We start from the raw sequence: 24,826 nt of genomic DNA on the forward strand, positions 1-24,826 counted from the left end.
TGCACAGGAAAGCAAAAACCAGCAGCTATGGGCTGTTTCCCTCAACGGAGGATTGATATAGCAAAGAGTAGCTTACCTCCTAGTGCTTTCTGCCACCATCTAACAGGATAAAATTTAAAAGGCTTGGTTTCCTGAAGCATCTCAAATTTCACAGGTGAATACAAATCTTTCTTCAAAAAGTTGTACCCACTCATGCCATCTCCAGGCCTTCTTCTCCCACAGGCATTCCATTAACACCACAGTCTTTGACAACCCACAATGGTAGCAAGTGGTTAAAAAGAAAAAAAAAAGCCCACTCAAATAAAGATGTTGAGAAAAAATCTTTTCTAAAACACCCCCCTCCAGAACCTTCCTCATTTTAAAACTGCATCACAAGCTGAGGCCTCAGTGGTCTTTATATTTACTCCAAACAGGTGCATCCATTCCTTTTTCTCTTTAATTGCCCTGCCAGAAGGTGTCTTCTCAATGAGACCTTAATTAGGAGAAGTGACCTGTGGAAGCAGTGTATTGGATCTGCCTGGGACAAACTGAAATAAATGTCCTCCCCCTCTCTTTGCACTTCAGTGTAGCCTTGATATTCTTTTCAAAAATCTTCTTTTACTGTTTGCTGTTGTTTTCTAGCTGAGTAATTTAAAAGTCTAGCTATATGCCTTTATTTCTGCTCCAAGTAATATAAGCTATGGAAACATCTTTCTTTTCCCCTACAGAGCTAGGATTCGGTAGAGCGTGTGGACGGATTGTTAGCTCCCGCGTCTTCCTCTGTAGTTCAGACAGGTGTTGTGAGGGTGTCCGTTTCATTCCCTAGGTACCTATGCCGTATGTTTAACGTATATTTAACAAGCTAAAGCAACCTCACCCATCTCTGTCCTACGCAGGGGAGGAGGCAGGGTCGGAGCAGAGCTGGCTCCGGCAGCCAGGAGCAGGCGCATGGCGTGGTAATAACGCGGCCCCGTTCTTCCATACACCAAAGATTTTAGTATCTGTTACTGCTTCCGTTAGCTTATTTTAAGACAACGATAAAGCAAGCAGTGTGCACACATATGTGTTTAATATAAATGATAATCTGCAGAAGCACCATTTCCTCGGTTCTTGTGGAGACGGTGCTGGCGCTGGGCTCTTGGGAAATTCACAGCAATGGAATTTTTTAAGAGTTTGGGTTTGTGCTTTTTTTCTGCCCCCTTAAGTTATATGAAAGTTTTCTATTCATCGTGAAGATTTATTGATTGTTCTAGGGCTATGGGATAATTAAATATACAAAGGCTTGGCAGTTATAGTAGAGCATATTCCTTTAGAAATGCTAACAATATCTTAAATCTAAGGAATTCCACTCCTAGTACTCCGTGGGGTCATAAATAAGTTCAGCACAGGGGCTATAAATATACACGGCACCATTTAAAAATCAGGTACATGACTGGACTATAGCTATTCAGTTTATGTCTCACTTATCCCTTAGTTACTAAGGTTAGTAACCCCTCCCCCTCACTTCCATTACGGTCATTATTTTACGGCTGAATAAAATAATCTATTTGTGTCATTCGTGGGTTTTTAGTCTCATGAGGATTTATGTGCTAGAATTAAATGGAAATACATCATTCTGTGAGTATCCCCAACTTTTATGAAAAGTAAATTCTTGCCACCCCTCCCCTCCCAACGCTAACTGTCCGGCTATGAAACAGGGGGCTGTCTGCCCTCCGAGTGAGATTTTATTGCTAAAATAAAGTAAAAATTGTTTTAAAACAAAGAACACACATCTTTATAGTAAAACTCGCTTGTTTTACAATTAGAGAAAAGAGTCACATGGTCCCCCAAAAAACCCCAAGTTTTATATATATATTTTGAAAATATATTTAAAAACATAAAAAACTCTATAGTTAAACATATATTATGTTAATCAGTACACTTAAATATAGCTTAATTATATTTACAATATGACGCAGTTGCTTTTAAATTTTAATGCCAATTTCAGTTTTTCCCAAAAACCATAAAATTATATAAATATACAATAAATATTTATGTTACACAAGGTGAATAATAGAGAACAAGGCCACAGACATTAACTTACAGTTGCAAGAGTCTTTACTTTAACACAGCACTAGGCCTGCTGACATGCATGATATACCTTTGTCACAAACAGACCACAGCAAGAGTTTAATTTAGTGACATGAATGAAAAGCAACCCCCCCCCTCCCCCTTCCCAGCTCTGTTTCGACTAAAACTGCCAAGCCTGGGATCATGGATGGATTAGGCCAGGCAGGTGAGAGCCATGGGACTGCAGTTTTAATTGGCAGTTTCAGGTCGTATCAATCAGCGGGTTACGGGGAACGTCACTGCAGGTGTAGTGACGGGGCACAGTTCTCCTGTGGGTTCTCAGCTCCATCCCTTAGCCCCCTCCGCGCACGGGCTGCCCTGTACCCCTCTGAACCTACTGCCCCACTGCTTTAATTCTGCCACGCCAGCACTACCCTTACCTATGCCAGGTGAGGATTTCTGAGTTAAGGATATAGCCATAATTAACTTTGGGAAATGAGGAACTTTATTTCCAGCATGATCTATGCATTAACACTTCTCTTTTGGAAATTCAGTTTATTTGAAGTGGGAATTATTTTATTCCTGTATCCGAATTAGATTACTGTCATGTCCTAGCTATCATTTCTTTTTTCCAGTCTAGATGAGTGATCTGTTTGTTATTCACTCATTAGCATCATCCTTTCCCCTTCCTAAGCAGCCAGCCCTGGTTTTGAGGGGAGCCCCCATTATGCCATCTCTCTGCTGTAGTTTAGGAACATTGCTGAGAACAGCTCCTGAGCCATGTTTGGGTTATTAAATGCAAAGAATTATAATATACCTACAGGTACTGGCCACTGGGCAATTATACTCTCCATTATACCAACATTTAAATTGCATGAAGAACACTTCAGTTGAAGTTTTGAGACATTTCAGTAAGTTTTTTTCCATTTCTGATTTGTGTGTGGGAGCCTGAATATCTGCAATTGATGGGGAGGGATAAAATTTGAAGTTCAGGTGGGTCACACAACCCTCTCTTCTCACTCACGGTCCAGCGTGCATGTGGCCAGTGCAAGAGGTTTTCATTGTGCAGTTGGGTTGGTTCCCCTCTGACAGTTCGTTACCCTAGGGAAGGGGAAGCCCTTCTACCCCAAGCAGAAGAAATTCCTGGTTTTGAAAGTGTCTCTGTTAGCTTCCAGTATGGGTTTCTACTAGTAGTGACATAAGCTCAGTGTTACATATGCTCTTCAAAGAGAATTACTGTGGGGAATCATATCTCAAATAAGCTTTGCCCCGTCCAGGTTTTTAATTAACAGCAAGGCAGAGTAATGCAGATTCTGCAGCATTCAGAAGCAGTTATATTTTGCAGTATTTTCCTCTTTATGCAGCTACTGTTCTTCATCTACAGGAATTACAAATATGGCATCTGCCTTCCGTGAGCTCACTAACGAGCTATTTCTGCCTCTCTGCCCACTGCAGTCGGTGCAAGCGCTATGCACAGCTCTCAGGCTTACACCCTGCCTTTTTAGAACTACTTCTGTCAGGACAGTTAGAGGGGGAGCATAGGGCTAAATACATCCGTCAGAATCTAAGCAACGTTACGCCAGCTCCTCCAGCACTTGCTCTTCTCTTACTTCAAGGGTATTTTTTATGCCAATATATATTTCATAAAAGAAGGCTGAGGGCAGCGGTAGAGCCTCCCAAACACAAACGCCAACTGCTCTCAGGGCCTGCTGCTGCCTCTTTGGCAGGGTGCACGCCCCGCTCAGCCGGCCCACGGCTGCTGGACGTGCTCCGGAGGGCAGGGGCACCAACGGACACGGCCCCGCTCCCGCTCTCTCACGGGATGCGCGGGACCCCGCTCAGTGCTGACTACGGTTTGGAGAGCCTCCATCTACCCAAAACACGGGTGCTTGTTCCTGAACTGGCTGAGTTACCCAGCCCCGCGACCAGCCTGGTTCCAGACACACTGTCATCTTTCCAGACCCTTTTTCTAGCGACGTTCTTGGTGTGCCTCACCAAGACGTTTGATCCAAGTACAGAGTCTTTGATTACACGAAAATCATTGCTCTCAACACTCCCTAGAATATTTTCTAGACGACAAGCTCCAGTTGTACGGTAAGTGAAACACTTTAAGGATCACAGCCAACATCCTTCCAGAGGGAGGAAGGGGGGGGAACCCAAACACAAACAAACATGGTATAAGCAAATGTAGGTCTCAAAAGACAGCAAATAAAAGAAAAAAAGAAAAAAAGAAAATAACCCAAAAAAGCATGTTGCCGTACAGTTAAATAAGTGCTGTCTTTGAGCCTGAAGTTCAACAATGTGAAGTGGAACATCACCATTCTTTTTCAGTTGCCTTTTTTTTTTTTTTATTATTTTTTGTCAGTAGTTGGACTGCTATTGCAAACACCTTCACAACATACAAAAAACCAAATTTGTTTTTAATCCAGAATAAGGTAATGATTTTTTTTTTTTCTTTTTCAATCTGATGGAAGTTCAAAAGTAAAAGAGAAACAGTAAAACTATGACAACAGCACCTTGACATTGTTTTAATTCCAACGCTATCAGAAGTTAAAAGCAGTAAACAGATATAATACTAACAGGAATAAAGATACTTACTGTCTAAAATGTAAACGGAATGTTTTGGTTCAATTTATTTTTTCTGAAAGAGGACAGTTTATCATCAATTCACAATTGAAGCAGCATGCAATTTTATTCTTTTTTTTTTTTTAAACTTTTTATATTTTCAATTCTTGGCAACGGCGACAAACCACAATGTTATCGAGGAATGTAATGTGAACTTTTTTGTTTGCTTGTTTTTCTTTTTTTTGTTTTTTTTTGTGTGTGTTTTTTTTTTTAAACTTGTGCGCAAATGACTTTTGTTCCCCTTCAGGTCATGGATATGTTCAATAAATAGATTGTGGAACCACTGTACTGTATAAACTTCAGTTATACATGCAGTCCATAAAATTATTTTTTACTGAATAATTTACCCTGTTATGTATATATACAAATAGATAATTTTGTCTCAATATAATCTATACAACACGAATCCACTATCTTCCCCTTTTAATGGTTAATGTACATACACAGGAAGTGTCTATCCTTATAAAGCGCCAGCCAACTCTCTTTTTATTATCCATGGTGAGAGCTCTCACGTAAGACTGGGTAGTTCGGCACTGGGAGTTCCAGTGCCTCTTGTCTATGCCCCTGCAGCCCTCCTTCGTGTACCCCTTGGGGTTGCATTTGGTCTCATAGAAGTATTGCTTCAGTTGGCCTTTGGGTACTGGGACTTTTTCTAGGACCGTGACAGTCGCCCCGGACATGTCCACTGCAGTCTTTTTCTCTGCCGCTGTCACCCACTCGCTCGTGCTGTCACATACGCTCAGTTCCCCGCGGCGAGCTGGGTCAGAGTGGCGCCGGACCCTCATGGACATGTTTGCAGCATCCAAGTAGTTTTTGTACTCCTCGAGCAGAAAGAGCAGTGGGGGTTCCAAAGGCACTTGACTGCTTAGCATGACTCGGGATGTGTACAAGTCTGCATCCTTGTTCTCCTCGCTGGGCTGGATGTCCTGGTCCTCATCTAGAAGCTCCTCTATGACATGTTCGAAAGTGTCTGCCAGCGATGTCAGTCCTCTTGAACCAGCATTGGGCCCATTTAGGCTCTCCAGAGTCCCATGGGTCCGCAGACCTGGGTAAGCCAAGCTGCCTTGTCCTCTTACACTAGCTTCTTTCATTGGGGCAGCTTTCATGCAACTGAAGTATGAGATAACCATAGTAAGGAAAAGGATGGTCATCACTCTTCTCACTTGGTGGAACTGTTAAGGAGAAGAACAAGAGGAAAAAAAAAAAAAAAAAAGATTTAACTTACAAGGGACAGAGTAATAAAAATTCACCTGAGTCGTTATGAGACATTATGCCTTTTCTGCAGAGATCTGCTGCATGCAGCCGCAACTCATTACCGGTGATAAAGCATACTCTTGTACGAGGGTGTTCTTTGATTTAGAGTTCCAGATAAAGCATATGCCAAAGCTTAGGCAACACTGATTCCGGCAAGTCAGAGTTCCTACGTGCCAAAGTCTTTCCGTAGTAAGTATTAGATTAGATACTATGCGGACTCCTTATTTATTGACTGATGACACCCATTTCAAGTAACAGCAAAAGCAGAACTGCTATTTAGCAATGCAACATTTCAGCAGTAAAAGGCTGCTTCGCAAGCGTGGAAGGCAAGACTTCCATTTCAAGTGCAAATGCAAATATTTGATTTTTAAGATCTCTCTACGCCAAAAACATTTCATCGTTCTCTCCACAAGAAAGTGAACAGCACAAAGATAAATTGCATTTGTATTTTGAAAGCAACCTTCAAAACACTGGAAGAGGCCATAGAAATTCTGAGGTCTCAGCAGGCCAGTTCCTCATCTAAAAGTAGAAGGTATGTATGCATAAATATAGAACAAGAAAATGGTCCAGGACAGTATGCTTGCTACCATACTAAATTTGAACTGGAAAGATTGCTTGCATCATGTGAATGCCACGGAAGGGACTTGCTGGATTACAGAGCTGCTAAAGAGCTACCCTGAAATGACAGTACCAGAACCACTGTACCGTAGTTTCCCAGAGCCCCATACCGCCTGACCTCAGGCAGGCAAAGCACCTATTTAAACCCAGTTAAAGCCCAGAGCTCAGCATGAAAACCAGAAGCAGAACCAGCCCTGCCGCCCTGTTGAAACACAGCAGTTTGCCTGTTTCTCTCACATTCTGCCCCAAGCTCTGGCATGTGTTATGGGCCACGCTTTGAGGCTTACGCGTACGCTTGGCTCTGTCCTCATTGAGCGTGGAGGGGTAGCACCAGGAAAGAGTGCCAGTAAGAAAACTCCTCACCAGCCTCAGAACCAGCATGACTCACTCCTATTAGCACTCCCAACAGCCTGGGCTTGTACAACTGCTCCTTCCCAAGCGCTTCGCTAAGTCTCCGTAGATCGTACGTTCCTCAGGACAGAGACTGTTTCCTCCTCAAGCGCAGAGTACACACTGTAGGTACTATTGCAGCAAGAACCCCCCAAATCCTGCAGTGACAGAGAGCTATGCTTTCTGTCTGATCCCAAGCGCTACTACAACATCCCTCACATCCAGTTGTTATTTTTCCTCCTTCCGATCCCTGCTCTCACCAGTTCTGCTTGCTAGAAAGCAATGGCATTGTTCACATTTTTGAAGAAGCAGCTAATGCTTGTTTCAGAGCTTTTGAAGTTCATTCGGAAGTACCTCATACTTGGCAGCGCTCATTGGAGTAAATGCTATTTCTGTTTGCCAACAGGGTGCTATGTAAAAAGCCTTACTTCATCTCCTGCAAATACGCTGTGGGAAACTAGTACTCTTAAGACTCGAACATGGAAAGACAATCTATCATAAAATAAAGAAAATGAAATATGTACTCGAAACACAGTGCCCAAAATGTAGGTCTCAAAGTTTACTCAATGAAGTGGGGGGGGTGGAAAGTGTTTGGGTTTGTGTCCATGCCCTCCTCACCCCCAGCCCCCCACTAAACAAGATTTTGGCTAAGAATCCTCTCTACCCCAGCGCAACTCTTGCTTCATCCCTCCATCTCTCTTCCTGTTTAGAAGTGTTATTGTGGCATAGATTTATTAAGATTAAACAAACCTGACATCTGTGACTAACAGGAACATAGTGTTTGCTCTAACGATGCAGAACATTAATATTTTGCAGATTTTTTCACCCTAGGATTTTTAAAAACATTCCACAGGGAGTAATATCGGATTTCTTCCTCAAAGGGGAGGAAGAGAGACACTACAGAGATGATTTACAACACAAGGAAGAAGGTTATCACTCTTCCTTTAAGAAACAAGGAGAGACAAGGCAAGAGGGAGAAGGGGTAGTTCAGCTAGCACACAAATGCAGGGCCAGTGGAACAGGCAACAAAAACAACAATATTCATAGATTCCCTTTTCTAAGAATTGTTTTATATAAAACTTAAAAGGAAAAAAACCCTCAAACCCACAAGCACCCACATCACGCTTTGTGACCACCAGAGCAGTGAACAGAACACAGATCTTCTGGCTCCTAATCAAGTTCCTGTTATTTTTGTGAAGAGTAGTGCCCAGAGGTCCCAGCCAACATCTCGACTCTGGAAGATAGACTCTGTCTGAGCATGCAGTACCCCAACAGGCTTTCCAGCACAAAAGAGAGAGAACACAACACAAGAGGGACCAAGACCATCACAAAACAGAGAAGGAGAAGCTTGCACCCATCAGCTAAGTACACCAGCTGGAGCCTGAACATTCGCTTTTCAAGCTAGGTAGGTGAACAAAGCATAGAAGGATTCCTGGACCTGGCTGCATCCTTCACGATTGACACTGGGCTGTTTACCTCTCATGGTAGCAATGAACTTGGAGGGATGTGAAATGAATTAAACAGTGGGTGTGCAACTACATTTGCATGTGTCATTTTCCTTGTAAGAAAAAATGACAGAGGGATGCAGGGAAACCTCGACAATTGACTTCACTAAGGCCTCAGCATCCTCCACCAATGGCTGGCTGGTCAGCAGATCTAACAGTACTTTAACTCACGTTAAATTAATCCTTCCTTAACCAATTTTGCCTTCCACTTAGGAAGGAAACTGCTGTCAAGCTTGATCAATTTACATCTCATCCAATGACATACAACCACCACTATTATCTGGGGTAGCAAGAAACAATGTACAACCAGGCTCTGAAAACCAACAACTTTATAAAGACAGCCATTATCCACATAACGTACTGATAATACACCAGAAAATGCGTGCCCATAAAAGCCACCCCTCTTCCTCCCATTTATAAGAGCAGAAGAGTATGTCCAAGTAAGCTTTAGCCATGCAGACACACGGAACATTGCTAGCAAGCAGGCACAGATCTAACGTTTATTTCTTTGTAGATGAGTCCCAGACTAAGCCAAACAGTGCAAGCAGGACGTGAAAAGATTCTTTTCTGTATCTTGACAGTGACTTGAGCTATATGTACAGTCCTTGTCTTTGGCAGCAAAATGGTATCAAGTGATTTAATATGAGGAAGTAATATTCTAACACCTAGGAAATCTCTTCATTTTAGAGGCCATATCAATTTCTAGTAGCAGTGGCTCAAAATCTACTAGTTTAACATGCTGTGGCAGAATAAGATCCAAATCTCACTCCATGGGTAGAAACACACAACCTTTCAGCTACTGCTGAACTGACTCACGAATGCACGGTTCATCTCTTACTTAGTGAGGCAGGACTAATGTCCCAATGGAGCACCAAAAAGGTCATTGGAAACACTTTGGATGGCAGATTCCAGTCCTTTCCTTCTCCTCCACAATGATCAAACCTTCATTATGTTGCAAAGATTAAAGACATTGCCTGTCCTGTTACAACAGGTGCCTTGTAAACCCCAAACACTAACAGATTACGTACGCCCTTCTAACTATGAGGAAGTCACCATGTCACCCCGCACGGAAAAGCTGGATTTTCCTGGTTTCCCAGCATGCTACCACTGAGCAAGATACTGCCCCTTTCCATGATGGGCCACATCCACCACTCTGAGGCCTTCACGGAGATACCCCAGCACTTTTGTGTACACCCAGGCCTGATGCTGCCCTGGTAGACTGGGACTGAGCAACTATTTTCCACGGAGGCTCATCACTGCCAAGTATTTCTTAACTGGAGCAATGTGGCTGATACCACATGTTCTGAGGGCATCTAAACAACTGAATGCCAAAAAAACCAGAGTACCCATGGCCACTTTTAGTCAGACACACAGCTAGAAAAATACAAGATAAAATCACTGAGGATACACTCTCAGTCTGCAGCCCTATCACACATCCATCTCCTCCCTTCTTGGCTGTAAGAGGTTCAAGTCTCTACTCCCCACCTTGCAGGAACGACAACTAGAGGCTGCAGCTCTGGCACTCCTCCTGTTCAGCTATGTTGCTAGGTGTAAAAGATCAAAGACGTCTCTAGGAGAGGAAATCTTCATTCAATTGCTGTCCCATAGACTGTTGTATACACCTACTAACTTGTACAAAATAGATATAAGCTATTTAAAATAGATGTACACTACCTCCCGTGAGACCTAGCCTTAAGCTACTCCCTCAGGCCACACAAGATGTCTCTGTCTAACATTTGAGAGTGGTTTCCTGAATGATATCCATTCTCGTGGCTAAAAGAACATCCTTCCTTCTCTCATGCAGCACAGCAAAGCTGAAGCAATGAAAAGAGGTCACCCACCATGGACCCAATCTCAGGAAGATGTGACCTAGTTTGTACTTCAATAAAGTCCATACAATTACAGCTAGCATAAGGGCACGTAATTGTGGCAGTCATCTACACTAATGGGAAGGAGGCTCGTTAAATGAAGGTCATGTCAATTATCTACAGCTAGTTTACATATGCAGTCAATTACCTAGCTGTGCTATTTATTTCAGTATTTGTATTTAATGAGGATTCACCAGTTAATTGTTTTATTTCATTATTTGTAGTTATTTTAAGCAGAAATCTAGCAGCTTAACAGGTTATATTTCCAGCAGAGAGACCTGAGGAACAGCTGTGAACACGCACTTGCTTTTCTGCACCCTGATATGTGCTATGAAAGTTTAAATAACTTTCGGTAGTGAATAGATTCATAATGCTTTAATCTCCAGAAAGGAATGTTGCGGTGAAAGGCAAAATTAGTAGCAAGAAGACATTCATTTTCTGCCTTGCCATTTTTAAAGACCTTTATACAAAAGTTCAATTTACTAAATACTACTGAATGGCACAGGCATGAGTTCCTGCGCTACGCATCATTACTGGAGTGTGTGAACAGATACCAAAATGGGATGCATGTCAGCACATGATTTGCAAAGACTAAATGTACTGAGAACAAATAGTATTAACCTTTAACACATGCATAACTGGATGCCTGACGCACTCTGGTTATCCTTGCGGCTATTTATGCAGCAAACTATATAATTACTTTTTATTACTGAAAATAAAGCGCCCTCCCCCCAATACATACACATGCACACCCACACCCAATTTGTATTCTTGTAAGTTGGTTCTTCATGTCAGGAGGAAGAAACCCATTTTATTTTTATTCTCTCACGTTGGTTTTCCCTGAGGTGATACAACCTACTTAGCCACAATGCCAGAGATGGCAGAGACGAAGAACCATTTTGAAGACTAAGATAAATAGCAGGCAAATTTACAAGCAGTTTGTAAATGACAACTTTTAACATGAGAAATTTTCTTTCATCTTATGTTGCTAAATATTGGCCGTGGTGCAGCTTCTGAGAGCAAAGAAACTCCAGCAATGCCTACATTGGCACTAGAGAAATATACATCTGCCTAAAGCACTACAAGGTGGTTTTGGGGGGTTCCTACGTTTTATCAGACTCTCCGCTCAACGCGTACAAAAAACCCGCAACTTCTCCTGTTGACCAGAGTTGGGAAAGAACCCAGACAAAATAATGGCAAAATAACAATGCCATGACATTGCACTCCTGATCTTTCACAGTTATGTATCAGAGTTTCCTACAAACTTCCAGCATACCTCGCTGGACACTCAGCCAGCCACGCAAAGGGCACACTCGCTTCAGCTCTGAGAAAGAGAATTCAGCTGCTCTAATGCGCACAGACCAGACAGCCTCCTCATTACAAGCATGCTTATACTTAAATTGGCCAAGTGCAGGACGACGAGGAGTTCCCAGTAGGATTTCTGTCGGATGGATCTCAGACCCGTTCTGCCCATACCAGGAAACAGGCAGGATGAGCTTTGGCAGCACACACAAGCAAAGGAATAGCAGGCCAGACTCACAGACGGTATCAGAGCTTTCAGAGAGACAACACCCATGGAACAGATGTGCACTGCTTTTATACTTTTACAATGGGAACTGATTGTTGAGCCAGTGACACACACACTGCCTTTCCAGCTGTTTGTACAGCATCCCGCACACAGGGCACTCAAACTGCATGGGAGGTTGTGATCCCTACTGTAAACGAAGAACCTCAGTTCCAAAAGGGTACTTGTGTGCATGCCACATATCAAACACAATATGCCTTACCACAACATTTTTTGCCAAATTTCATGTTGAAATACCAAGATATACAGTGAAAGTCCCCCTCAAATAAAAGCACTACCAGCAGGTTTATTTTTGCTCATCAGGAGTATCACGGGTAGGGTAACATGCCATACTCCTGTTGCCATGCCAGAAGTACTGTACAGCAGGGACATGACTTCCAAGCCCAAGATCTAACCATTAGCAAACTCCAATTTCAAAATTGACTTCAGGCTTAGAAAACTGCATTGATTGTTTTAGAGTATATGTCAAGATATTTTCACGCTGTTACTGTGCTCATTCAGAAGTAAGATTATGAAACCTCTGTGAAAGGAAAGTTCACCTATAGAACTGGCTACCTAAAACCCCCCACAAACTAAGAAAAACAACCACAAAACCATTCCATGAAATAATTACCCCATGACAAGATACTATCTGGTTCCTCCATGGGAGCAGATAATTAGTTCTCTGAAATCATTTGCTTCGATAGCCACTAGAGCTTTATATAATGCTAATTCAACCTGTGCGCGGAAGAACATTAGGGCAGAACCTCAGACCTTTGAGCAGCATCTGTAGTTTGTCTTCCATTTCACTATGGCTCTCTGGTATGAAATCCTGTGCTGAATCGTCACAGGACTAAGCTATGCTGCCAAGTACACACATGAAGCTCCCACTGAAGTCAAGGATAATTGGCACCCAAGAGCAGGAACAGAACAGAGCACGTTGCATGCAAACTAGTGTGAGCTGGATCCCTTATACTGTGACATGTGTCCAGCAGCTCTGCAACAACCCAGAAGCTGCTGTACCAGTTGAGCTTGGATCTTATGAGTGCCTATAAACTATTGAACAGCATGTAAAACATCCCACGCACGCGTCAGCTCTGCTGCAGGTGGCAAGCTTCCTAGGACCTATAGAACATCATGCACTCAACCGGAACATAAGTGAAGCTTAGACAAGGAAAAGCAATGGTTAAAAAGCATAAGCATCAGATGGAGCAGTTAGCTGTGGTTTGGGCAGGCAGTGCTTTCTCTAGGGTAAGGGAGGCGAGCAAGGGCTATACCCATTCGTTGCAAGGCTCTTACCTTTGCTGAGAACCTGACTGTGTGTGGCATTGCAGTAAGAGAACACCTTGCTTTTAGCCATAGTCAGTCCTTGAAATGAAGCAGATCAGTACGTCGTGATGTGCATGAACCAGAAACTGGAAATGCCTGTTGTCAGAGCCCTGACAGGTATCAACAATATGCCAGCATTTGCCAGTGGTGTTATCAGTCATCTGTTGGCTGCCTGCCCTCATGTGCGGATCTCTCTCAACACATGCTCAGTCCAGTTGTTAGCACGGCATCTCCATGGAAATACTTTCCACAGATGGGGCAAGGAATAAAAGCTTACACTGAGGTACCAGAGCAGCTTCTGGGAGTATTCTTCAAGTCGAAAATCACATGTGAACAACCAGACCAGCAGCAGAAATCTAAGTTTGCAAAGCCACCTCAATCTACGTTAACGGAATAATGAGGAATTTGTACTGAACAAGGGAGATACTCACTAGGAATCTAACCCATCTCACTGGGCAGCCAGCCCTGTGTGTGTCCTGCTGTGACAACGGCTTTATCTTTAGAGAAATGCTGTTGGAAAATTATGTTAATATGTTAACATAACAGTATTGAAAACACTTTGGCAAGAAGCGCTCTTTCACCACTAATATTTTACTATGACAATGCAGCACACCACAGATTTCAAAGCATTATAGTTTTCAGCTTTTTTTTTTCCACCTTCCAAGTGGCTTCATGTTGAAACAAGACTTTTGCAATTGCTATGCCTGGTTCTCTATCCCTAATCTATCTTAAAAATTTGGGGGCCAACTTCAACTGGATTCAATAGAGGGATACAAGTTTCACAGACACCACCATTTCCACGGTCACGTGTTGTGACTGGCATGCAAGTAGCTGAGACCCACCCAAATCAGCTCCCCTCCCCTCCATCCTTAGTCAGGCAAACAGCCATGCATGGGCTTAACCACTTACGGACTTACAACACTGTGTATTGTTGCTTTCATTTCACAAGCTCCACAGAGCAAAAAGATTTGGAATTACTAGAAGGGGTGAGGAGGTACATCTGGCAAAGACGCAAGTGTCTGAAAACAAGCTTCATTAGTTGTGCTGCTCAAGGTACAAACGTTTAATGGAACATAAACAAAAACCCACAGCCTTGCAGAAAAAATTAATTTATCAGGCTCCTGCCTTCTCCCGGTTGTACAACGGTGTAATTTCTTGCGCAGAGGAGTATTACACCGTGATTCCTGTGAATTACATGGACATTGGGTCCTTCCCCATCCCAATTAAAAATGCAGTTTACCTGGCTCATGACTTTTCTTATTTGCCATCAGATGTAACCATAGGTTGCGGCATCATGGGAAATTATTTCCACAAAAACTGTTGAGGTTCATTGAAACAGTATGTTCCAGTGGACCTATTCCTGGTGGACACAGTCACTGCCCGGCGTCAATCCATAGTGCTCGGCTCACAGATTTACACCAGCTGCAAAGGTGGCCCACTACTTATGCAATCATAAAAATCAGACAGGGCCAACACCTAAACTATAGCTAATGCCTGTATCGGAACAAAATGTGACAGGTTTCAGCAAAACAGCTTCCTCATAGTCAGGACTCCTGAGGGATACATGCATATTTGGTAATAATTACACTTCAAGTAAAGAGGAAGAAAAAAGCTTTCTAGGTGTGCAGACTAGCTCCTCCCTTCCCCCTCCGATATAAGCACATAAATAGCCCAGACATGCCTATAAACAGAAGTATGCAAAATCCAGCCCAACACCACCTAAACCTTTCTCCGCTCTGCGCTTCGGTGTCTTGTTTCACGCACGCACCCCCCTGCTGAAGAAAGTGGCTGTGCTGCCAGTGTACTGTTCTCACTGTAAGAGCCCTTAAGCTCCAAAGGGTAGGTTTGTATATGGGATTTCAGTCATTCAATAAACACTTCTCTAGAAAAACTTCAATACCTGTCCCTTCACATAAGCAGATCCTGCTGCCCTGCAGGGAAGGAGAGCTTCTCTTCAAATAGCTGGGGTGGGGGGAGGAAAGAGAAAGCTTACCCAATTAGTCTGCTGAAGACAGCTAAGTGTTCTCCCTCTCCCAACTGTCTGCACAACACAATAGATTATCTAGAAGTCACCATCCTACTCAAAATCAAAAGCAGAGCTGTCTTATCAGAGGTAATTAGTAGCTCTAGAGATGAAAAAACTGCTTAGAAGTTGCAAGAGCAGAGAGACCTGGTACTTATGCTGTGGTGACTCTCCACTTGTACAATATTTCTTGGACAACAGACTATCAAAGCTTCCGAAGTGCTTTGCAAACATTGAGTTTCAACATCCTTAGGTGAGGAGGAACCGCACCAGAAATCCTATTTTCCTTCTGGGTAGGCTGAAGCCCATAAAGGTGTTTAAACAACTCCCCCCAGACTGCACAGCAAGTTGCGGCTGAGCCAGAGGAGAAGCGGGGAGCCCCCGCTCCCAGCCCCTCGCTTCAGCCACTACACAAAGCTCCCTTAACCATATGTATCAATCACGTATTTTGCAAATCTCTCTATGGTAACTTAGATGTCTAACCCAGAAAGAGGCAGGGCAGCTGATTAAAACCTTAGGGGTATTATTTTGAATACATATGCTAGCTCACTTCCATCTGTGTCGTTAATTAGTTCCTGACTGTAGGTTAAATGTAGGGCATGTTGTCACGAGCCTAAGGTGGGGTGGCAGGACCTCCTGCTATTGCCATATGGCTTTTTGTTTCTTCCTTCATTCTTCAGCTTTTAGCCTCATGCTTCTAATCTGTGGGCTTAACCATTATATAACAAAGAACACCGAGAAAAGCAAAACCAGTGTTAAAATAGAAACACTCTCCACCATTAAAACCGCCAAGAGGTTTGACTTGAAATCCAACACAACTTCCTGTCTCATCCAGAGGCTGCTCTTACCCGCAGCAAATTCGCTATGAAACTCAGGAAAAACGTATTCCCGTGGAGGACTCCTACTGCACAAGTAGGTATTTATACCAGCCCTCTGAACACAAACCAGGCAGCTTGCCTGGGACCAAAGGTCAGCCTTCATTCGTGTAAGACGGAGAAGAGCAAGGCTATGCCTACTCGTAATATGGATGCTCAGCCCTTACAGGGGACGAAGCCATTGTAGCAGCACCACCCCCACCAAAACAACTAAAGTAAAAAAGATGACAGAGTTCTTGTCATCTTTTTTTCCCCCCGATGCATCTCCACAGATGCATCTTTTTGGGAAAATACCAGTGGCTCAGGACTGTCCTCACTAAAAGACGGGTCACGTTTTGAAGTGGGCCTGAACATGCCTAATGACAAGACAGGCAGAGTACCAGCAGTTCCCCTGCAGTCGCTGGCTGGTGAGCACAGCATGAATACCAACAGGTCTCGTTGTGCTTTGCAGCTGAAGACTTGCTCTGAAGTGTTTAATTCAGAGTAGACATGGAAGTTCTACTCATTGTGTTTCCTAGCTCTCATTGCATAGCTGTCCTTCCATTAGCTAGAGGCAAGGGAAATGATTTCTGGTATTTCCAAGCATAAGAATCTGTAATTTTCCAACTTACAGGAATCAGAGGAAGGAAAAATATATACAACAATATCTACGTTGAAAAAAACTGATTAACCACCAGGTGATATGACTTCATACTTGAGGATTATGGAATTCAGGGTGTTGCATCTAGGTTTTTCAGACTCAGAGGTAGACTTCTTTGGAGACCTAGACCTCTAAGTAGTTTCTTAAATCTTATTTCTGTTGTTTTTTTGTTTGTTTGTTTTGGGTTGTGTTTGTGTTTTTTGTTTGGCGGGGTGCCTGTGTGTTTGTTTTGTTTGTTTGTTTTTAATGGTGGCATGTGGAATTGACTCGCTTACCCTTTTCCGACGTCCCTGCTCATCATTAACACTCCTGCTACTTTTGCAATTACAATGGCAGAAAAGTTTTGCACAGGAGGCAGCAGAAATTAATCATTAGTGCAAAACAGAGAGAGAAAAGGACTTAAAATGAGTCTTCCAAGACAGGCAGCTTTGTTCTTTGTTCCAAATTCAGGTACAAATAATTAGCTTTTAAGGTGAAAACTAATTTTCCGATATTCTTTTGCTTGTCATTACACAAAATTTGTATTTCTGCGAGAAGATATAAAGAAGCACCTGCTTGTCCTCGCTTTGCACCATTTCATTGGCAGCAACCTGCAGATGCCATACCAGTACCCTGCTGTTGTAATGAGACTTGAAACATTCTTCTTTGCCTCCCCTAAAATAAAAACAATCCTTCTTCACCAGTCTGCAGGACATTAACTGCCAACCAAAAAAATAATCATGACAGTGACATAAACTGTAATGTTTATATCTGGAAAAGCAAAAATGGAGAACTTCAGATGCGTTTATTTCTAGTTTTGGTTCAACCCATTATAAAGATAAAGGGTGGTCACAATGTTCAGCAACAAATTCGTACTTCACCACAGTTTCCTGGCACGGGTTCTGGTTAAGTTACCCTTGCCAGCTTGAACTTGTTAGTGGCTTTGCTTCCCCCTTGGACTCACACTGGCTTTCAGCACAAATTCTATCAAATAGCATTTCTCTCTTGGCATTTACGGCTCAGTCAAACTGGATTATCAACTCAAAAGGAATGTAAATAGCAAGTGAAGATCCAAGTCTTAATGCAAGCAGCCAGCAGGCACGATTATCTAGAAATACCGCAAAACAAGTCCTGTCGCTCATCCCAACAGTGTCCATACGCTTCTGTAGTACAGTGACAGCTATGACTAAGGGGAGGCTGGTTTACTTACTAATCCAGCCCTTGAATAAAGTTTAGATTTCACTTCTTTTCACCTCAGTATATCAAGTACTGAACGCTCACTGAGAGTACAATGGCCAGTGTAAAGAAGGGTAAACTAAACCATATGGATACTAAACGTTGCACCAAGCTTAGAAAGCAAATGGCATAACGGACTAAGGAATCTGGAGATCATAACCTCTAATTCCTTGATCTAGGCAAAACTACATTTCTCCAGGAGCTGTTATGTTTAAAGAAAGCAGTGTTTTGATCACGTTAGATAAGGTACAGCATGCACTAGAATAGGCACAAGATTAAGCTTAACTTTCTTTTGTAAGATATATACTACAGCATTCTGTGGGGAGGAAGGGAAAAAAAAAAAAAAGGACTTAGTCCTGTTCTTATTGTTACAGCCTTCACCGCAGCAACATGCTCCAAGTCTTTTGCATGCTGAGTTAATGACGAGCATATAACAGCACTTTGCTCAAGACTTTGCCTAGCTCAATCTTTGTCCAGACTCCTCCTGCTATGCCCCATGCATGCAAGGGAGTACAAGCTGACCTGTAGTCCAGTGTGCGTACTGGGAAGGCTGAGGTTGGATGCGGAACTCCAGCTGAGCCAAGGGTACTTTTTCAAACAGTAGTTTGGTTTAACAGCTCTCTTGTACACCCCAATATGGTACAGTTTGCAGTTGCCTCCTGACTTGAATGGCAAATATCCCTGTATGACAGCTCCTCAGTTTCCCACAGGGAAACGCTGCTCCGTCAGAAGGTAAGCATTAAGCACTTACCCTGATACACTTTACACTGGCAGATTTAAAGAAATTATCAAAACCGTAACCTGGAAAGTTATGCCATACATACAATCAACTAGTGGCTTGCATTTTCAAGGGTCTGCAAGATGGAAGTTCTCAAGTCCCACTGAGGTTTAGTTGCATTGGGTTTCTTATTCCCCTGGGCATTTGACAGCCATAAGCTAGCAGTTATTATAAAAGCCCCCGAAACGCACTGTGTAAGAGTCAAACAGAAATAATTGCACATGAGATTACGAGTTCAGTGGGTAAAAAAGGCACATTGTTTCTCTTTATAGCAGTTCCTCACAAATTAAATTGAGAACAGTGCTTATTTTTCTCTCCTAAACGCAGAGGAAGAACCTGCTATAGCCAAAGACTGATGTACAAAACACAGAAATCAGAAGCTGTGAGCTCAAAACAGAAAACTATGTCCTAAGAGCCAAGTGGTGATATAAAAGGTGCATTCCATGTTGTTAGACTTGGAGTAGCAACAAATACCCACAAACACCCATAGTTTAACTTTGATATTTAGTTTTGAAATTGGGGAATCCTGGATCTAGTGAAACCAAGCTAAAGGCTGATGAGTTGATACATTCAGAAAATAACAATTTTTTTCTATTCCAACAAATACCTACTAAAAGACACCCCCTACCAAGCAGACTTCAATGATGGGGTGGGGGAACAAACCCCCTCTTTCCCTTAACCAACTCAGATCCTTCAGGGACTGGTTCTACATTGCACTTCTTTGGTGCAAGCTTCGGACACGCTATCAAGTCTCACCGACAGCTGTAACAAGCCAGTATAAATTTGACTTGCAAATACTTCTTCAGGTGTACTCTAAAGTTCAGTCAGCAAATGATTTACTGAAAGCAATCTTTCTTGTTTACCAATTTGAGCCACACAAGGAAGAATGTATAAAGATTAGTTACCTGCATCACTAGAACAGGATTCGCAGGTACCACCTCAGTTACAGGGTTAAAAAAAGCGCACATGCATACACTAAATTTACTGCTGTGGAGAAAGCAGGACTGGGATTAGCAGCCTCGCTGATTTTAATTGTCCAGCCTCACTCACAAGAGCCAGCCACAGCAGCGTGTTTGGTTCGTGCATCTCTAGGTGGCGGTAGCTGCTCGGATTTTGAGATACCAAGAGACGCTTATCTCAAATTTAGCAACCAGTATGCCTCCCATCCTCCTAGAATTGCCTTTCCTCATTTGAAATGTGACCCCCTCCCCCATTTCTCCATAATTTATAGTAGTCTGAAGCTGAGTCACAAGGATTTCTGCGTTTTTGTAACCAAGTACACAAGAAAAGAAATGAACTGCCAAAGTATTGAGGTAATTTATAGCGTAAAGCATTGAGAGCTTCTAGTCGATCAAAGGACTCGGAGAAACAAACATAAGAACAATCATGCCTTCTGTTCTGTACAAATGCCACGGCCAGAAATAACTGTCCTAATTAACTGGTTTCAAAAAATGACTTCTCTGAAAGAGACAATATTCTTACCGAGGAAAGTATACAACTGCCCCAGCCTTATGGCAGCTGTCACCAGGGCATAAAAATTCACTAAATGAAGATTCCTTTTGCTTCCTCCGGTTGTCCACGGGACTCATCTTCAGACAGCTGTAGCCATTTATGATGCCTAAATTATGCTGTAATGGGACATTCTGCAACTACTAGTATCAGTCTTAAAGGACTACAATCACATCAAACCAGCATCATCCCAGCCAACCCTCTGTTCACAATTTATAAAGGGTAAAAATCGTGCCTGGGATGAAGCTGGCCTCTTTTGGCAAGGCTGTAACCTGTTCAGGCAAGTCCACAGCATCTTCAGTATTTCAGACTGCTCCATGTTGATTGTTACTTTTGGGTGTAGCAGTTGAACTCTACCAGTCTATAGCTACCTGACAATTAGGTCCTGAATGTTGAAAAGGGGAAAAATTTGAGCCCGACCCCACTTTATGCATATGACTTTTTGTCCTGTTCTGCATGGACAACTCCTGCAAACAGTGTTCTTCAGTGGACTGCTCAGAGCCTGGAATTGTCAGCAATGTGGCCAACATAAGATGATATCAGAGGATACAGGCCATAGTATACTGGCTACCCTGTTAACCCCATTGTATATTCTAGTGTTTCCAAATCAAGTAGCATAAGGATTTATGTTGATAACACATGAGTTTAAGGCACCATAGCAGAGTTGCCAGTATACACTGCATAGCAAAATCTGTTATTTATTGTTTGCATTACAAGACCGCTGAGGAGTCCTTGTCAGGTACCAGGAATAGAAGACAGGCGAGACGATCTCTGCCCCAGACAACTTACAAAGATAAGACTGAATAACAGGTATGGATAAGGAAGGGAAACAGCAAGACTCGTGAGCTGACAGTGGGCACAGCCTACCAGCCCCATCCCAGCTCGTGCATTGGGCAGCTTGCTCAGCACACACCTGTACAGCTTCCTAATGGTGTACCGCAGGGAACAAAAGAGTTGTCACGCACAGCACCTTCCTCCCTGCAGCTGAAGACAGCAGGTTATTGAGTTACCACTTTGCTTCAGCAATATGCAAAAATAGCTTAGCTTCAGTGCTTCTAAAGGCTTCCTTTTAAAGGGTGTTCACAGCTAAGCATTACCAAGAATGCCAGTGTATGAACTGATCTAAGAAATGATTGAGAGTTTCCTAATTAAGCAGCATTTTAGCTATTTAGGAGGAACCAAGCGCTCACAACATATGCTTGAAAACAGGTCAAGACAAGTTAGCAATTAACCTGTTAAAAGCATATACCCTCTTGTAGTGGAGCCTCCACCAACACACACAATGCCTAACGTGAGATTTCTTGTGTAGGCACAGGGCACATTCTTAGAACAACAGTTCAGCCTTTTATACAAACCAGGAAGGCAGATACGGGAAATGCTTGTCTTTTGTTTTGTTTTAATAGGATCACACTTACTACACAATTCACTCAGCCTGAACTGCTTCTCATCTCCATGCAGGCTTACCCACAGAATGGATGAGAGGGTGTCCTACTCGCGAGTTTCTTGTGACCTGCTTTTATACCTGCACCCCTGCAGAGAACTATTACCCGAGCTAGAGGTGCAGCTTCTTGTGTTTTCCTCGCTGCGACAGCAGAGTAACAGTTGCAGAAAGCGCTACAGGTATTGCAAGGACTTTTAACTGAAGCTACTTTCGGCTCAGCACTGTCACTATATGCAAAGCTTTTAAACAGAAGTACAGATCCTTATTTTTCGCTATATTCTTTCACATTTTAATGAGTCTTTAAAATCCTTCGCATCTGTGCACTACGTTTCGTAGTATTCCAGCATATTGTAGTACTATGCTACAACATAATGCCTTCGTGCTTAAAAGCACGCTGCTTGAAATTCAACTTTTTTCAGTTTAGCCTTACTCCCTGGAAGACAAAGGTCCTTTCCCATTTTCCTCCACTGTTATATCTGGATTATTCAGATCAAGTGTTCTTGATCCTTCTGACCCAGTTTACCCTGATTTCACAGCCATATAACACAACAGGATCTACCCTGCAGCTCCAGAAAGCAGAGAGCCCTGGCGACGTGAACAGAAGGCACACTACTTACAAATGGGTTTTCCCAGCCGAGGTTCAGTGAAGCTGAACATTAAGTGGTAGTACTACAGCAGAAAATTGTTGCGAGTTACAGAGCGCTGTAGCAAGGCTCCCGGATCTAGTAAATAGCTCAAACAGCAACCAGCTCCGTCGAGGTATTTTAGAGTTGAAATGGAGCCGTTGCTTTGCCCGAGACCCAGGTGAGGGATGGCACTCTGTCCTGCTGCTCCCGGAGTGGGCAGGAGAAGGTCGCAGTTTTCCTTCTCCCTTTCCCTCGCCCCGGGTTCGTTTACAGAGCCAGTGCCCTGCCGCTCCGCACACAGTGAGCCGTAGCATCCCCCCGACAGCTGCTGCCTCCCCTCGCATGCCAAAATGCAGGATTCGTGGCCCGGACAGAGCCAAGAGCATCCGTTCTGCTTACGTTCCTCCATACCTAGCCTAACGGTGGGCCATCCCTGGGGTCGAGTTTCCACCCCGGGGCTCACAGGCAGCACCGCTGCTCTGCCAGCGGAGCCGTTGATTTGCACCCGGCTGCCCAAGGCGCTACCTGACACGACTGAGCAGGACGACACGACGACCTTCTCGCTGGAGACGGCCGACCACGTGCGAACAGAAGGAACCCTTCTGCTCCCCAACAGCCACTGCAACCCAGGGATGCGGAAGGCGCTCCCGTCCGCGAGCAGGCGGCTCCCTGCCCGGCCCTTTGCTCCGAGCTAAAGATGACCAAGGAAATTCATTTTACGTACTTATCACACCATGAATTAAAGATTACAGAAATACTTGCTGAAGAAAAATGTATCGCCAGGATACATCCTTTGCATTCATTAGAACTGTGTTACTAGAAGCATGAATAAGTAATGACTATTGATCTCGCAACAGTCATAACCTCAGAACAGCAAACTACAATAAACTGAAGGGAAAAGTACGTCTTTTAGCCGCAATGTACAAACCAAGCGTGGCCCACAGTTGTAACACCTTACGCTTTTAACCCTATAAAAGAAAAAACAAAATCAGCGGCGCAGCGCAAGGCTTCCGAAGGCTCGATGAGTCCTCCGCCAGCCAAGCCCACGTCGAACGCCCGCTGCTCTCTGCTCAGAGGGTGCTCTCCACGCCAGCGCGAAACCGGGCCCAGAGGGTTCCGAGCACCGGGACCTCCCCTCTCCCCGCCGAGCCCCCGCTCCGCGCCGCCTCCCCGCCCCGCCGAGCCGCACACGGCGGGCTCCCCACGCCCGGTGGAAGGCGGGCGGGACAAAGCCCCCACGGCACCGGCATCCCGGTGAGGGTGCCCGGCGTGCTTCGCATTCCGGCGCCGGCCGCGCTTCGACAAGTGCATCGCTCCCCTCCCTGACGGCCCCTCGCCCGCCGGCGCCCGGCCGGACCCGCCCCTCCCCGCCCACCGCCCCCATCCCGCTGCCCGCAGCCCGGCTCCCTGCGCGCCCGCCGGCCCCACGGCGGGGTCCCCGCCGCCGCTCCCCGGGACTCCCGGACCCCGCCGCTGAGGTAGCGAACCGGGGCCCCCGCCCCGCCGCGCGCCCGCCGCCAGGGGGCGCCGCCCGCCGCCCAACGGCCGCCGCCCGCCGCGCCCCGCGCAGGGCGCCGCCACGCGGGCGACTCACCCCGCGCCCGGCCCCGCCGTCGGGGAAGTGCCGCCGGGCCCCGCGCGCCCCCTCACGCCGCCCGGCGAGCGCCCCCCCCCCCCTTTCACCGCCTCCCTCCGCTGCGCCGGGCCGACAGGTGCCGGAACAAAGGGGCTGCCCCGGCCCGCCGCCCTGCCCGCGCCCCGCACCGACCCGCGCCCGCCCGGCCCCGGCCTGTCCCGGCCCCTCGAGTCTCCCAGCGGGGCGCCGCGTACCTCGTCGTCCACACAAAGCCTGTCCGGGGTCCCCTCCGGGGAAGTCACATCCTCTCCCGGGCGCCCAGTCCCACCGGCCGCCTCCCGCCACCCCGGCAACACAGGCGGCAGCTCAAGTGTCTCATCAAAGCTTTATGAGGGGCGGGAGGGCAGCGGAGCCGGATCCGCCACCCCCGCCCGCCCGCCCAGCGGGAGCCGCCCGCCCCGGCCCCGCCGCCTCCCCGCGGAGCCGCTTCGCCCCCCGCCCGGGCGCCTCCGGCCAGCGGCTGCGGCGGCCGCCAACACCGCGCTGCCCCGCTTAAAGCCTCCGCGCCGCCTCCCCGGCCCCGTCGCCGCCGCCGCGCCCGCCCCGCCCGCCCGGCCCGGCCCCCGCTCCCCCGGCGCCCCCCGAGCGGCGGGCAGGGCGCGGAGGGGCCGGGCCGGGGGGGGATCGGTCCGCCCGCCCGCCGCGGGATATTGGTTTACTCCGCCGGGTATTAAGCAAGCCCGATCCATTTAAATATCGCTCCCGCGCTGACCTCTCCGTAGTTCGCCTATTAAGAATGCAATCAAGATAATAACAGGCATTGCTTATTAATGAGCGCCCCAGGTAACGTTACACCGGTGACTTTCTGGGCGCGGGTGCTCAATCCAGGCGGCCCGGAGGCGGCTCTGCCCGGCCGGGGACCGGGACGGGGAGCGGGACCCAGCCCGGAGCCGCCCGTCGCG

At 45.4% G+C, this 24,826-nt stretch overlaps 1 protein-coding gene across 5 annotated transcripts in view; it reads right to left on the reverse strand.

Moving 5' to 3' along the window:
• Window positions 1-1,752: 1,752 nt before the first annotated feature.
• The window catches only part of BDNF (brain derived neurotrophic factor), a 46,499-nt gene continuing 23,425 nt past the window's right edge, over window positions 1,753-24,826 (reverse strand). For 4 of the 5 annotated variants that reach the window (XM_075427006.1, XM_075427008.1, XM_075427010.1 and 1 more), the window contains one exon: window positions 1,753-5,825. In XM_075427006.1, coding sequence (XP_075283121.1) covers window positions 5,064-5,825 — 762 coding nt within the window. In that variant the 3' untranslated portion in view covers window positions 1,753-5,063. Of the gene's footprint in view, window positions 5,826-24,118; window positions 24,259-24,826 lie in introns of those variants that run through there. The other variant, XM_075427007.1, reaches the window with a different exon arrangement.

Source organism: Opisthocomus hoazin, chromosome 7 (genome assembly GCF_030867145.1).
Source record: "Opisthocomus hoazin isolate bOpiHoa1 chromosome 7, bOpiHoa1.hap1, whole genome shotgun sequence".
Classification (NCBI taxonomy): Eukaryota; Metazoa; Chordata; class Aves; order Opisthocomiformes; family Opisthocomidae; genus Opisthocomus; species Opisthocomus hoazin.